The sequence below is a fragment of the Eulemur rufifrons genome, chromosome 24 (genome assembly GCF_041146395.1).
Source record: "Eulemur rufifrons isolate Redbay chromosome 24, OSU_ERuf_1, whole genome shotgun sequence".
Taxonomy (NCBI): domain Eukaryota; kingdom Metazoa; phylum Chordata; class Mammalia; order Primates; family Lemuridae; genus Eulemur; species Eulemur rufifrons.
Window position 1 is genome coordinate 13,794,278 of NC_091006.1, and position 12,444 is coordinate 13,806,721.

General features: G+C 61.5%; 2 protein-coding genes across 9 annotated transcripts; both read right to left on the reverse strand.

The window, feature by feature from the left end:
* Window positions 1–4,540: 4,540 nt before the first annotated feature.
* Window positions 4,541–8,981, reverse strand: JOSD2 (Josephin domain containing 2). 7 transcript variants are annotated; one of them, XM_069457242.1, is made up of 5 exons: window positions 8,418–8,858; window positions 7,605–7,764; window positions 5,873–5,998; window positions 4,912–5,106; window positions 4,541–4,803 (listed from the first exon to the last, which is right to left on the reverse strand). In XM_069457242.1, exons 1-5 carry the CDS (start codon window positions 8,839–8,841, stop codon window positions 4,704–4,706), a joined length of 1,005 nt encoding a protein of 334 aa, XP_069313343.1. In that variant the 5' UTR covers window positions 8,842–8,858; the 3' UTR covers window positions 4,541–4,703. The 7 variants fall into 7 exon arrangements, with proteins under 7 accessions (XP_069313343.1, XP_069313342.1, XP_069313341.1 ...); XM_069457241.1 differs by having other exon boundaries at window positions 7,605–7,767; XM_069457240.1 differs by having other exon boundaries at window positions 8,376–8,858.
* Window positions 8,899–11,119, reverse strand: ASPDH (aspartate dehydrogenase domain containing). Of its 2 annotated transcripts, none has more exons than XM_069457248.1 (7): window positions 10,972–11,119; window positions 10,613–10,757; window positions 10,267–10,351; window positions 10,014–10,163; window positions 9,712–9,932; window positions 9,486–9,640; window positions 8,899–9,083 (listed from the first exon to the last, which is right to left on the reverse strand). In XM_069457248.1, exons 1-7 carry the CDS (start codon window positions 11,024–11,026, stop codon window positions 9,040–9,042), a joined length of 855 nt encoding a protein of 284 aa, XP_069313349.1. In that variant the 5' UTR covers window positions 11,027–11,119; the 3' UTR covers window positions 8,899–9,039. The 2 variants fall into 2 exon arrangements, with proteins under 2 accessions (XP_069313349.1, XP_069313348.1); XM_069457247.1 differs by having other exon boundaries at window positions 9,465–9,640; window positions 10,972–11,076.
* Window positions 11,120–12,444: the final 1,325 nt, after the last annotated feature.

A 12,444-nucleotide genomic window follows, 5' to 3' on the forward strand; every position in this document is an offset into this window, starting at 1 on the left:
CAGTGCAGACTGGAGGCAAGAGGAGAGAAAGGACAGGATCGCTTGGCATACCAGAAGTGCTCAATGTGTTCCTTGCCTTGGAAGAGGGCAGAGAGCCCAGAAAGACAAGGAAAAGACAGAGGGACAGGGGAGGAATAGGGTGTGAGGAGAAGACAGAAGGTAAGGAAAGTGCCTGGAACACAGTAGGTGCTCAAAATATGTCTGTTCCCTCCTCTAGGAGACAGCAGGTGGTCAGAAAGGAGAGGAAGCCAGTAGAGAGGAAAGAAAGGAAATTGTGAGGAGGGAGTGTAGTAAGACAGGAGACAGTGTGTGTAAATTCTCTGGCACACAGCAGGTGCTCAATAGATGCCTATTTCCCTCCCAAGAGAGATTAGGCACATCAAAAAGAGAAAGGAATCAGGGTGGAAGGCACAGGAAAACAAAAAGGGTAGAAGGCACAGAGACAGTGTATGGAAATTGCCTGCCAAACATTAGGTACTTAATAATGCCCATTTCCTCCGTGGAAGGAGCCGGAAGCACAGGAAGAACTAGCAGAGGACACAGAGGAAGGGACAGGAGAAGTGGAAGGGTGTGAATAGGGACATTTCAGGTGCATACAGAAAGTGCTCCATAAATGCCTTCCCCTGACAGAGCAGAAAGCAGGCTGGGAACAGGCAGAGACCCGGGAGGGGAGCCCAGAAGAGGGGTAGTCTGGGGTGGGGACTGCGGGCCTTCTGGCCCCTCCCCCATGGCCCATCCACTGGCCGCCCCCAGCTGCCCCTGGATGGCGACAAGGGCTCCTTGTCCTGGGCCTGGCACAGCCTGGCCTGGCCCTTGTCCCCTGTGGCGGGTGGGGGTGGGTGGTGCTGCCTGGGCTCTCTGAGTCTCTCAGTGTCTGTGTTTCTGTGTCCTGCTGTCTCTCCTGTCTTCATGTTTGTGGCCCCACCTTGTCTCTGTCCCCCTCAGTCTCCCTTTCTTGGGTCCTCCCTCTCTTTCTCTGTCCCTGTCCCTAGTTCTTGCTCCACACCCATCCCTCTGTCTCTCCAGTCTCTCAGCCTGTCTCTTGCTGAGACTGGGAGGGAGGCCCCCACCCACCAGGGGGTCCCACCCTTCCCGACCCAGGATGGGACTGGGGGCGCCGAGCTGAGAGGCAGAGGAGTGAGGAAGGAAAGAAGGAGGCTCAGGAGGGAGAGGTGAGAACAGAACAGCTTTATTCAGCGCGGCGGGCACAGGCCGGGGAGGGCTTCGTCCCAGACTGGGGAGAGAGGGGGAGTCGAGAGACAGAGCCCGAGAGGGAGACATGGCAGAAACAGGAAGGAGAAAGCTGGGGAGAGGCAGGGGAGGAAGGGACAGAGAGAATCAGAGAGGGACCCAGAGACTGGGAGGCAACTGGAGGAGGAGACAGAGACACAGAGAGAGACAGGGACAGAGAGAGTCAGGGAGTGACAAAGAGATGGAAAGAGAGGGAGAAAGAGAGACAGACAGAGAAAGACAGGAACAGAGATGGGCTGCGGAGGAAAAGGAGAGGAGAGAAAAGAGACACAAGAAGGGCAGAAAGTCAGAAATAGGGAGTTTCCTTCTGGGTCTGTCCTCCCACCCCTGTCCTTTGCCACTCCCTCCCCCACTAGAAGGAGAGAGGGGGAGAGAGACAGAGCGAGGAGGGAGAGGGAAGAGACCAAGACGAAGGCGCTGTGGGGATGTCGAGGAAGGAGCGGCCCCTCTCACCTGGCATCAGCGGCGGCCGCCCCCTGGGACCAACTGCACAATTTAAGGGGTGCCCTGGGGGCGGGACTGTTCCCCGCATTGCCTTATCTGGCCAGACCTGGGCTTTGTGAGCTAGGCCAGACCTGGGCTTTGTGAGCTAAATTGGGCCTCAGCTGTCAGCACCCGACATGGGGGGGGGGTGTGGGGACAGCTGTCACCCCCCACCTGCCCAGCACCTGCCACATGACCACAGCCCTTCCCCTCCTGCAGCCTGGCTGTGCTGGGAGGCCCCTGAGAGTCTGCGTGGGGTGCCTCCAGCTCTGGGACCCCCAGGAGTCCCGCCAGCTCTGGGACGGGCCTGCCTGGGCACCCTAGGGCAAAGGGCAGCCATTTCAGTCCCAGAAGCCCCCCTGAGAGGTGGGGGCCGCAGGCGGGGAGAGGGCACTGAGGGTGCATGGGGTCTTGTGCACTATAACGGGCAAACAGTAAGTGCTCAATCGGTGCCCCGCCTCCCTGTGCTCCTCACCCGGACCTTATTTGGCCACAGCTGAGCACGCACCTGGGGAGGCCACAGCCCCGCCTGCCACTCAGGCCAAGAATGGAAACACTCAGGGAGACCGCCAGGCTGTCTGGGAGACGGGACAGGCAACAGGCACAGGGCGGGAGGTGAGAGTCACAGAGAGATACGGGGGAAGAGACAGAGTTGAGAGGAGACGCTTAGAGAGATAAAAGGAGCTGGAGAGTCAGAGGCTCCGAGAGACAGACAGAGACAGTGGGACACAGAGAGACAGGAAGGCAGAGATGGGGACCCAGTGAGAGAGACAGTGAGATGGAGATAGGAGACCTGGTGAGGACAGAGGGCGGACAGGCCAGGGAGAGGCCCAGGCGGAGGATGCGGGGCAGGAAGGAGGCGCAGGGGCCTGGGTAGGGCTGGGTGGGGCCTGCCCGGGAGAGTCCAGTCGGGGTGTCCCCTCCTGTGCTGTTTGGCTTTTCACTTTACAACCTGCCCTTTGACCTCAGGGGAAACTCGCAAACCAGAACCCACCACGCCCAAGTCCCTGCATCACCAGGGCTTTTACGAGTGCGTCGTGTCCTGTGGTGGCATCTGCTCCCCGCCCTGCTTTGGGTGCCAGGGTGTCACTCCTGTGGTCCTGGGGCGAACTCTCTGCCAGAGCAGATCCCTGCCCACGGCTGCGTCCCCAAGCCAGGACCTTCCTGCCCCTCCCCATCCCCGGCCTCCCGTGCCTCTGAGTCCCCAACTTCTGCCCCACACCTAACGGAGGCCCCCAGGTTCAGCCAGACCCTGGGCACCCTCTTCACTTCCTCCGCTCCTCACCCCCAGGACCCATCAGGCTCAGACTGTCCTCCCAACTCTCTTTGTCACTTGCCTCCCTCAGAATTCTGCCGCAAGTCTCCTCCTCTCCCCTCTGGACTGTCCTCCCAGCCTCCTCTGGTCTCTCCCCCAGTCTGTCCCCACAGCCCCAGAGGGGTCTTTCTGCACCCTGAGCTGGCCTGCCCTCGGGGGTCCTGCCTGGGTTGGTTCTGGCCAGGACCCACCCTTATCTCTCCTCACCTCCGGAAGTAACTACGGGTCCTGGAAAGCGCTGCCCGCCCACCAGCCTTCCGGACAACTCTCCTCAGCCTTCCACGGCATTCTTGTCTCTGGGCCATTTTACGTGGCCTGCCCTTCACCATCCTCTGGGCCCACAGCGCCTTGTGGGACCCTGGGACTGGGGGTCTTGCCATCCTCTTTTGCCTCCCCCCAGCTTGGGGGCTGGGAGGGTGGGCCGACTGCTCCAGTCCTGGGCATCCCTCGGCACCGGCCAGGCCCAGAGGAGGGACTTGGATGGGGCGAGGGACCAGGGACACACAGCAGGAGGTCCAAGGGTGAGCCTGGCCTGGGCGAGACTGTGGCGCGAAAACATTTAGTTAAAGTCTCCCCTCTGCTCACAATCCCCCAGGGCTCTGGCCCAGCCAGAGTCAAAGCCAAGTCCTCACTGTGGCCCGTAGGCCCTGTGCCAGCAGTCCCCGGTGCCCACCCTCCATGCCCTCTCTCCTGCCCTTTTGCCTGCTGCTCACGGGGCTGCAGCCACACCAGCCTCTGGAGCATGCCCGATGCCACCTGCCTCCTCTGCAGGGCCGTGCTGTGTCTGCACGCTTCTTCCCCATAGCCCCCGTCACCTTCAGTCTTTGCTTAAAGGACATCTTCTCACGGGGGCCCAGCTCCCTGAGTCATTTGCAACAACGCTGTGTTCATCCCCGATGGCTGCTGTAACTTATTACCGCAAACTCCGTGGGTTCAAACCCACATTTATTCTCTAAGTCTGAGATGGGCCTCGCGGGCTGCCTCTGCCTTCCAACTTAAGGACCCTTGTGAGCACACTGGGCCCCTCGGGGGTCCAGGACAGCGGCCTGTCTCAAGGTCAGCTGACTGGCAGCCTCAGTTCAACCTGCAACTTCACTTCCCCTTGGCCGAGTAACCTATCGTATTCACAGGCGCCAGGGATCAGGACGTGGGCCTCCCTAGGGCCACTGTTCTGCCACCTCCCAATCAATGGAGAAGAACAGAGTCAAGAAATAAGCCCCTGCCACCTGCTTTGCACTCCTCCCGCCGGACACACCAGGTCATGCCAGTTGGTTTGTCCCGGTCCCTCTCCCGCTGCAGAACATGGGCCTCACATGCGCAGGGACTTGTGCTGTTTTCTCTTGTGCCCAGAGGAGGAAACTGAGGCCCAGAGAGGTGCGTGACTGGCCGGAGGCGGCAGGAAGCCGGGATTTGTGCTGAGACGGGCTGGCTCCCGGGCTCTGAGGCAAAGGGCCCAGCGAGGGCTGGGTCAGTCACGCCAGGCCAGGCCCGAGCAAATGAGATTTATTGAGGCAGCAGCGGCACTGGGGGTGGGGGTGTGGGAGGGGCCGGGGCTCCCTCAGGGTCCATGAAGCGCAGCCCCCTTCCTTGCACTCGGAGCCCGACGTGGTCGAGCAGGGACAGCACTAGGCAGTGGCGACAGTCAGCCGTGGGGTCAGTCTGTCCGCAGCCAGCAGCCCTTCTCCTCCACCTCCTTGGTCACCACCAGCAGCACCTCACACAGGCCCTGGGCCAGCGCAGCCGCCAGGAAGGCCCTGGGCAGGAGAGACGGGGAGACTGAGGCCCCGCCAGCCTCGCCGCTCCCTTCTGGGCAGTGGAGCTCCTGCGAGCCGCGGCCTCGGAGCAGCCTCTGCCTGGCTCACCTGACGCCGTCCTCGTCCCCCAGGGCCTCGGGCGCCCGCAGCTTGGAGTCCAGGTTGTAGTAGACGCCGTCCACCTGGCGCAGAGCCACCCAGTGCCGCCGGCGCAGTGGTAGGGACAGCAGCCCCAGCGACACGGGTGAGGGCAGGTTCAGGATCAGCCCCAGCACCTGGGGCAGGGCCAGCTGGGACAGGGGCCTGTGTCGGGGAGGGTGGGGGTGAGGGTTGGGCTGTGGTCAGGGACTGCTCCGCCCAGAGTGCTCCCGAGCAGGTGGGGCCCAGGCTGAGCCCACCCAAGGACGCTCCTTAGCCAGCACCCCCCACTCCCCGCTTCCCTGCGCTCCGTTCACCCACCCGACCCCATCACCCTTCACCAGCCCCTGCCCAACGCCTTAACTGCTCTTCATCCAGCCATGGCGCCCCCATTATCCAGCCAGCCCCCCAACCTCCCTGTACCACCTACAATTCACAGCTCACCACTGACCAGCCCTTACACACCACCCACCCTCCCACCTCCTTGCCAGCCACCGTCCACTGGCTGTTCACCCAAATACCACCCACCCGCCAGCCACCGCCACTCCCCCCTCCCCCACTGCTCCATCTGTCCAGCCCTTACCCACCTGCCACATGTCACAACTTCCCTCTGTCCATCCAGCAGCCCCCGCCTGTTTGCTCTCCTCTGCCCACCAACTGTCTATCTTTGAACTGCTTGACCACCCACCCACTCACAGTCCCTCCCCCAATGTGTCCAACTGCCCACTGGCCATCCTCTTGTTTGTCCAGCTACCACCCTCCATCCGTCAGCGTGCCCCATCCCACCTGGCCACCTGCTCACCCCACCTACTGGCCAGCAGGCTGCCGGCCTCCACCCCCCATGTAGACCCCCCCCACCGTCCCCACCCTCTCCATTACCCTGCACCCTGAGTGCCCAGCCCAGCATGTGACCGGGCACTCTGGGGCCTACCTCCTCCGGTCCCACCACACGGCGGCCAGACCCAGTCCTTGCAGGGCGGCCATGATCACATTGACGTCATAGTTGCCAGTGCCCAGGAGGCTGCGATGGGGGTTCAGCCGGGAGTCTGGAGCCAACCTGGTGGGGGGGTGGCCGGAGCCTGAGTCGGGGACGCTTGGAAAAGCCTTGCCCTTCCCACAAAGCAGGCGGTGCCAGAGTCTACCGGTTACCCCAGGCTTTGACTCTTCCCTCTTCCACCCATAACTCATCAGCCCCAAGTCCCGTCGCTCCTGTCCCGACTGGCCCTGTCCCTGAGGCTCAAGCTTTGTCTTCTTGCACCTGGACCCTCCCCATCCTCCGGCTCCAGCCCATCCCCCAACCTGGGCCTGGAGCTGCCCCCTCAACCCCACCATGGCTCCCCAGTGCCCCTGGACAAAGTCCCTGTCCCTCGGTCTTTCTCATCATGCCCAATCCCTTCCTCTGTCCTTCAAGACCCACCTCAGATGTAATTTCCCCTGGGAGGAGTCTCCTGAGCTCCAGGCTGGGTCTGGGGCCCTCTCTGGCTCCCCCATGCACTGAGCCACCTCCATTAGGACCAACCCTGTTTTAACACCAGGTGCTTCCCCTGTCCCTCCCTGGCACCCCGTCACCCCCGGGACAAAGTCCCATGAGGACCTGCTGGCCTCTGAGCCTCAGCCCCTCCCTTTCTGGCCACTTGTCCCCGGTCATGTCCCCTGTGCCTCCAGCCCTTCCCCCAGCCCAGGAGGCCCACCTGTCACCACTTGCCTCCCTGGGCCCTGCCTCCTTTGAGCAACTGTACCTGTGTCCACACCTGGGCCTTTGGTAGGCAGGGCAGGGGGAGGGAAGAGCGTGTATTATTTTTCTGTGTGCCTGTTTCCTTCGCCTCTCCCAGGATAGGGCTCGTGTATGAGTGTCTCTGGGTCTCCAGCACAGCCTTGGCGTGAGAGTTGCCAGATTCTTGTTGTGAGTGACAGAGATGAATAAATCCCATAACAATCACTCTGAGGGGCTGGCCTCTGTCTGGGGAGGCAAGGGGGCCCCAGGAGGCTGGGAGCAGGGGGCCAGGGGGAGGGAGATAGGGTCATGTCTGGGTGTGGGAAGATCCCTTGCGGGTCACTGACTGGAGGCTGCAAAGGAGGCTAGGTGGGGGGTCCAGGCAGGGGAGGACTGGGCCTGGGCTGGGGCCAGGGCTGTGCGGCCAGAGAAGAGGGAGTGAGGCAGAGAGATTATAAAGAAGAGATGTTTGAAATCTGGAATAGTGGGGAGGTATATTCCAGGCTGCCAAGAGGAGCACACCATGCCAGACGAAAGAAGAGCCCGTGCAAAGGCCCAGAGGCCTCACAGTATGGCCCATCCGGGGACTGGAGAGAGGTCTGGTGTGAGCAGAGCAGTGAGAGCTGCAGGGCCATGATATCAGGCGGAGGGGCAGGGGACGGGACAGGGTTGGCTCTCAGGCTCTGTGCAGGACGTTCTGGAGGGAAAACACCAGCAGCTGGAAGGCTGTGATAAGGCCCGGATAAGAGAGGGAGGCCTTGGCTGGGCTGAGGCCCGGGACAGGCAGACGGAGGGAACAACATCTCAGTCTGAGCCCCAGAGTCCGGCTCAGGTGGTGAGCAGGCAGAAGAAACCCTAGGCTCTGCCCCTGACTCGCTGTGAGACCCAGGTGGGTTGCTCTGCCTCTTGGAGCCCTGCTGCTCCAGGGGTTAAGGTGGGTGACAGTAACCTCTTGCAGATCTCATCGGCAGCCTCCTGGCTAAAGAGCTGCTGCTGCAGAACGTTGTTGAGGGCGTGGACGGCACACAGTTCCAGGCGTTGCCGTTCGTGGTACACAGACGGCTGGTTCGGCTGGGCTCCTGGGGCCTGGGACATGCCGTCCTTGGCTCCTGCTGGGGGTTGGGAAGGGGAGAAGGTACTCAGGGGCCCAGGATCTTGAGCCCAGCCTCCCAGCAGGCCCCTTAGGGCAATGCCATTGAGGTGGGGGCTCAGAGAAGTCTGGGAGGACGTTGGGCCTCTGATCCTATTTCCTGTACTGTCTCCTGGCAACAGAGGTACCGTCATTCCCTGTTCCTAAGTAAAACGCTCTCTCTTCTGCTCACCTAGCAACAGAGAACCACCCCCTCCACATCTCTAAGTAAAAGGGTCATGGTCACCTAGAAACAGAGGAACCCTCCTCCTCTGTCCCTAGGTAACAGGATCCCTCTCTGGTTTCTGAGCAACAGAGGACCCCAACCCACTAGGTAACAAAGTCTCTCTTCTGATTACCTAGCAAAAGGAATCCTCCTCCTCTGTCTCTAGGTAACAGGGTCTCTTTGGTCTCCTAGCAACAGAAGACTCCCCTTCTCCTGCCATTAAATAGCAAGGTTCTCTCCTCTTGTCACCTGGCAACAGGGCCCCCTCCCCAGTCACTAGGCAACAGGATCCCCTCTTCCTATCACCTGGCAACTAGGCCCCCTCCCCCGACACCAAGTAACAGAGCCCTTTCCCCGACCCGTACCCCAAACACGGCGCTCGCCCTTTGCCAGGCAACGCCCCTCACCCCGCCTGCCTCTCCGCTCCCCCGAGCCAGGGGCTCCCGCATCCCCCTGGGCGGCGGCTCTGGCTCCGAGTGCGGGGCGGGCAGCACCGCGCTGACTGGGCAGGCGGGACGGACTACAGCTCCCGGCGGTCCCGGCGTGCCGGACTACGACTCCCGGGGGGCCCCCGCGGTACGCTTGCCCCACACGGCACAAGCGGGCCTCCTGGCCCGGAAGTCCGCTGTCGCCCACAGAAAACGTAGGACTACAACTTCCGTCGGTCCCCGCCGCAAACCCCGGAAATGCGACCCAGAGGCCCTCCCCGTCGTGTACTACACGCCCACTGCTGCTCAGAGGATTCTGGGAAATGTAGTGGGTAGGCTCTCGCGATAGCTTCCAGACAATTCGCTCTCGTGTGTGCTCGCCCCCTGCGATGGCGTCACGCATTGAGTGCAGACGCGGCGTGACGTCACAGGAGGGAAACAAGGGACCAGAGATGCCAGATAATGAAGGGCGAAGAATCTGTGATCTTTACTGAGACAGGCGGGAGATCCCGGGAAAGTGATGCCAGGGCAGGAGTGGGACGGTGGCGGTGGCGGTGGGAAGGGAAATCAGATGAGGATGTCCTCTCGGGCAGGAGGCTTCTCAGCAGAGATGGATCCCGGGCCTGGAGGGGAGCTGGCAGCAGCCTGCGAGGGAGAGATGGGGAAGGAACGACTGAGACAGAGGGAGAGGGAGAGACAGTGATGGGAGGAAGGGACAGGTCAAGGTGGGGGTGGAGGAAAACCCAGAGAGAGAAGGACAGAGACCCAGAGAGATAAAGACATAGACCTGGGGGTGGACAGACAGACAGACACACATGCAGAGGTAGAGTCCCAGAGAGAGGGGGGCTTAGTGTCAGAGATTGGAGACATGGACAGAAATAGAGACATACACAGTACAAAGATTCAAATTCGTGGAGTAAACAGGTTAAGGAGATTCAGAAATAAATATCAATGAAGACAGAATCAGAACTGCAGAACCAGACAGAGTCCAAGATCCCAGGGCTGGGGGAGAGGGGCCACTAGTACTGGGGAGGGGCCTGGCCGCACTCAGGAGGCTGCGCCAGAAGGCTGTGACAGTGGCAGACCCCGTGACGGCGCCTGGCTCGGCAGGGTTCTCTCTGTGGGTGTGCACAGCAAAGCTTCGGCCTGTGGGGCCTGGGGGTCCTCTCAGCTCCACATCCACCACGTGCATGTCTGTGAGGCTGAGGCAAGCAGGGGCAATCAGTCTGGTTAGCCTGAACCCAGCCCACCCCCCATGCTCAGCTCTGCTCACCTGAGATCGGCCACAAGCACCCCAATCACGCGGTCGAAGCCTAGGCTGGGGGCAGCCAGGGCAGCGGCTGCCATGGTGTTGGAGTTTCGGGGGGCAAAGGGGCAGAGCCCACGGACAGGGCCTTCATAGAGCACACTGCGAGGCCTGGTGCTGTGGGCTGCAGCCAGGGGTCCCTCTAGCCGGAAGCCATCGGGGTGTGTGGCCATGGTGACACGAAGGCTCTGGAAGCAAGAGCCAGGGTCAGGGGCAACGGGGTCTTTGCAGGATCCCTCCAGTTCCTGGGGAGTCCAGCAGGCCCTCACCTGGAGGCCCCCGGCTGCATCCAACCTGGTGATGTCCTCAGTGCCCCACAGGGCCCCTCGGGCCACAAACACGGCGTGGTCCCAGTGGTGCGAGGCCTCCAGGAGCTGTTGCTCTGTGGTCTGGTCAGCTAGGGCTGAGGGGGACCCCACCTGGGGTGGACAGAGGTGGAGAGGGATCACCGCTTTAGGGTGAGTGATGGGGTCGTGACAGAAGGGGTAGGGGGCCTGCGTTATGGGTTGGGGTGGGACTTACCAGGAGATTGGCATGGTGCAGGATTTGTGCCCCAAATTCATGGATTATTTTGGGATGGGCCACTTCCACCACAAGATCAGGGTGCCTGGGAGAGGGGAGAGATGGGGGAGGCCTTGGAGAGGTATTAGCCCTCCCCTCCCCAGGGTTCTCTCAGAGTCTGTGGAGGGCTGTCAGTCTTCACCCTGGTCTGGGAGGGGAAATGAGGTGAATGGGCTTCTCCCATTTCACATTTGTGGGAACTAAGGCCCAGAGAGGGCAAGGGACTTGCCTGAGATCACACAGCAGCCAAGGGAGGCCAGAACAGGAGCTTCAGGGAGCCCCATTCTCCTATGGCAAGGTCACTGACCTTTCTCCCAGGGCAGCAAGGTTCTGGAGCTGTAGGGAGGGAGGCACGCTCCCTGCCATTCGTCCTGGGTCCCGATTCCAGACAAAAACAAGTTCTAGGCCCAGTTCCGGTCCCTGAGCTAGCAGGTGGGAGACGAGGGACTGTCCTGGGGAGAGGGAAAGGAAGGGGCTAGAGACCCAGAGAGAGGGGGACAGAGACCAGGGGTGGGGGCGTAGAAGATAGTCCGGTAGGCAGAACCAGAGACACAGCCAGGGGCACAGATAAAGACAGATGAAAGGTGTGTTTGTGGAGAGCAGAGGGGCTTGGGGGGCTTTAGGACAGGGCCTGGGGAAGGAGGCCCAAGATGGCCAGGGACTCACCAAGGCGGCCGTAGCCTACCACCCCCACCCTCCGTGGGACCTTGTCGAGGGCCATGCCCCTGAGTCTGGTTGGTGGCTGCGGCTCGAGCTCCCTTGGCTGCTCACTGTCCCCTGCACAAGGCCTGGGCAGTCACTGCTCTTTGGACATTTGACCCTTGAGCTCAACTTCCCCTTTCCCCCAGCAGCACAGAGTTGGGGGGTGGTTTGTGGGGATGGAGGCGGGTGAAAACCCTTCTCTGCATTCTCTCCACTTTCACCAGGGCTGGGGGCTGCGAGCATGGTGATTTGGGGGTCCAGGGACCCTGAGTTCCCCCCCCAACCCCTGCTTTCCCCGGGGCTGTTCCTTCCTCTGCAACACACCCTCCTCCCTTCCTGCTGATGTGGAAAATTTCCTCTGCAGTCCCCTGCCCCCCTTTCTGGCCGGCCAGGTTGTCATGGAAACTACATCCTGCTTGGGGTGGGAAGAGGAGATGGTGACAGGGACTCTGGGCTCTGTCCCCTTGCTCCCAGGTCCTCTCTGCCCCCCGTTTTTGTCCTCAGGTGGCGAAGGTCTGAAGGGGGTTTCTGCCTGGTCATGCCCCCTCCTCTCCCAGAAGGCAACAGATGCTTGAGTTCAGCTTATCTTAGCTGTGCCCTTGCCTCAGTGGGTCCACTCTCCCCTGGCCCCATAGAGGGTGTCCCCTTCTCACATTCCTCAGCCTTCAACCAGAACCTGCCGCCCTCCGTCTCTGAACCTTCAGTTCACCTTGACTTCCCACCTCTCCTCCCCCTCAGCCGTGATGCCACTAGTCCCCCCGCCCCATGTCGTGTTCTCACTGCCATGTCCTTTCTTCCCTCTCCCTAACTTGCATCAGCCAAAGAGTAGCCTGCGAGGCCTGGGGAGTCCGAGTGCCCCCGGAATGAATCTCAGCCCCTGCGCCTTGCGGGTGCCTGGCATCGGAAATGGCAGAGGCTGCTGCAGTGCCAGCTCCCTGCCCCCAGCCACCACCTGGTACCCGCTGCAGTGTTACCATGGCAACCAGGATTGGCACTGGAAGAGACTGGAGAGAAAGAGCATGAAAGGGAGCATGGGGGGGAGGCATCGGGCAAGACTGGGATGGACCGAGATAGAGGGCCAGACCCCAGACACGTTGGCCAGAGGCCACCGGAGGCTGCCACTGCTGATAAAGAAGGAATTTGCTTCAAGAGCCAGGAGCCGGGGTGGGGGAGAGATAAGATGCTGACAGTCACAGGGACCCTGTCAGCCACTCATGGGGCAGGGGCGGGGACTCGCTGCCTTCCCCCACCTTTTGACTGTTGTCAACTCCTTTGGGGCTGGAGTGTCCCCAGAGTGCCCAGAGCTGCCCCGGCCCAGACCTGTGTGTCCTCGGGGCTGTCTGCCCAGGTGGCCCCCTCCTCAGTGCAGGAAGGCGCCATAACCACTCCCTCTGCTTCTGTCACCATGTTGACTGCACGAGATGGCAGCCCTGGTCC

What these genes read in the sequence shown, in the direction of transcription:
- JOSD2 (XM_069457239.1), bottom strand. Translation starts at nt 8,841, where the DNA reads ATGCGTGACGCCATCGCAGGGGGCGAGCACACACGAGAGCGAATTGTC. An exon ending in GTGTGGTGGGACCGGAGGAG is followed by an intron (nt 5,107 to 5,872) that starts GTAGGCCCCAGA and finishes TCCCCGACACAG; the next exon opens with GCCCCTGTCCCAGCTGGCCC. An exon ending in GGGGACGAGGACGGCGTCAG is followed by an intron (nt 4,804 to 4,911) that starts GTGAGCCAGGCA and finishes TCTCCTGCCCAG; the next exon opens with GGCCTTCCTGGCGGCTGCGC.
- ASPDH (XM_069457247.1), bottom strand. Translation starts at nt 11,026, where the DNA reads ATGGCCCTCGACAAGGTCCCACGGAGGGTGGGGGTGGTAGGCTACGGC. An exon ending in CTTGCTGCCCTGGGAGAAAG is followed by an intron (nt 10,352 to 10,612) that starts GTCAGTGACCTT and finishes CCCCTCTCCCAG; the next exon opens with GCACCCTGATCTTGTGGTGG. An exon ending in TGCGGCCAGGCCCCTCCCCA is followed by an intron (nt 9,084 to 9,464) that starts GTACTAGTGGCC and finishes TCTCCCTCGCAG; the next exon opens with GCTGCTGCCAGCTCCCCTCC.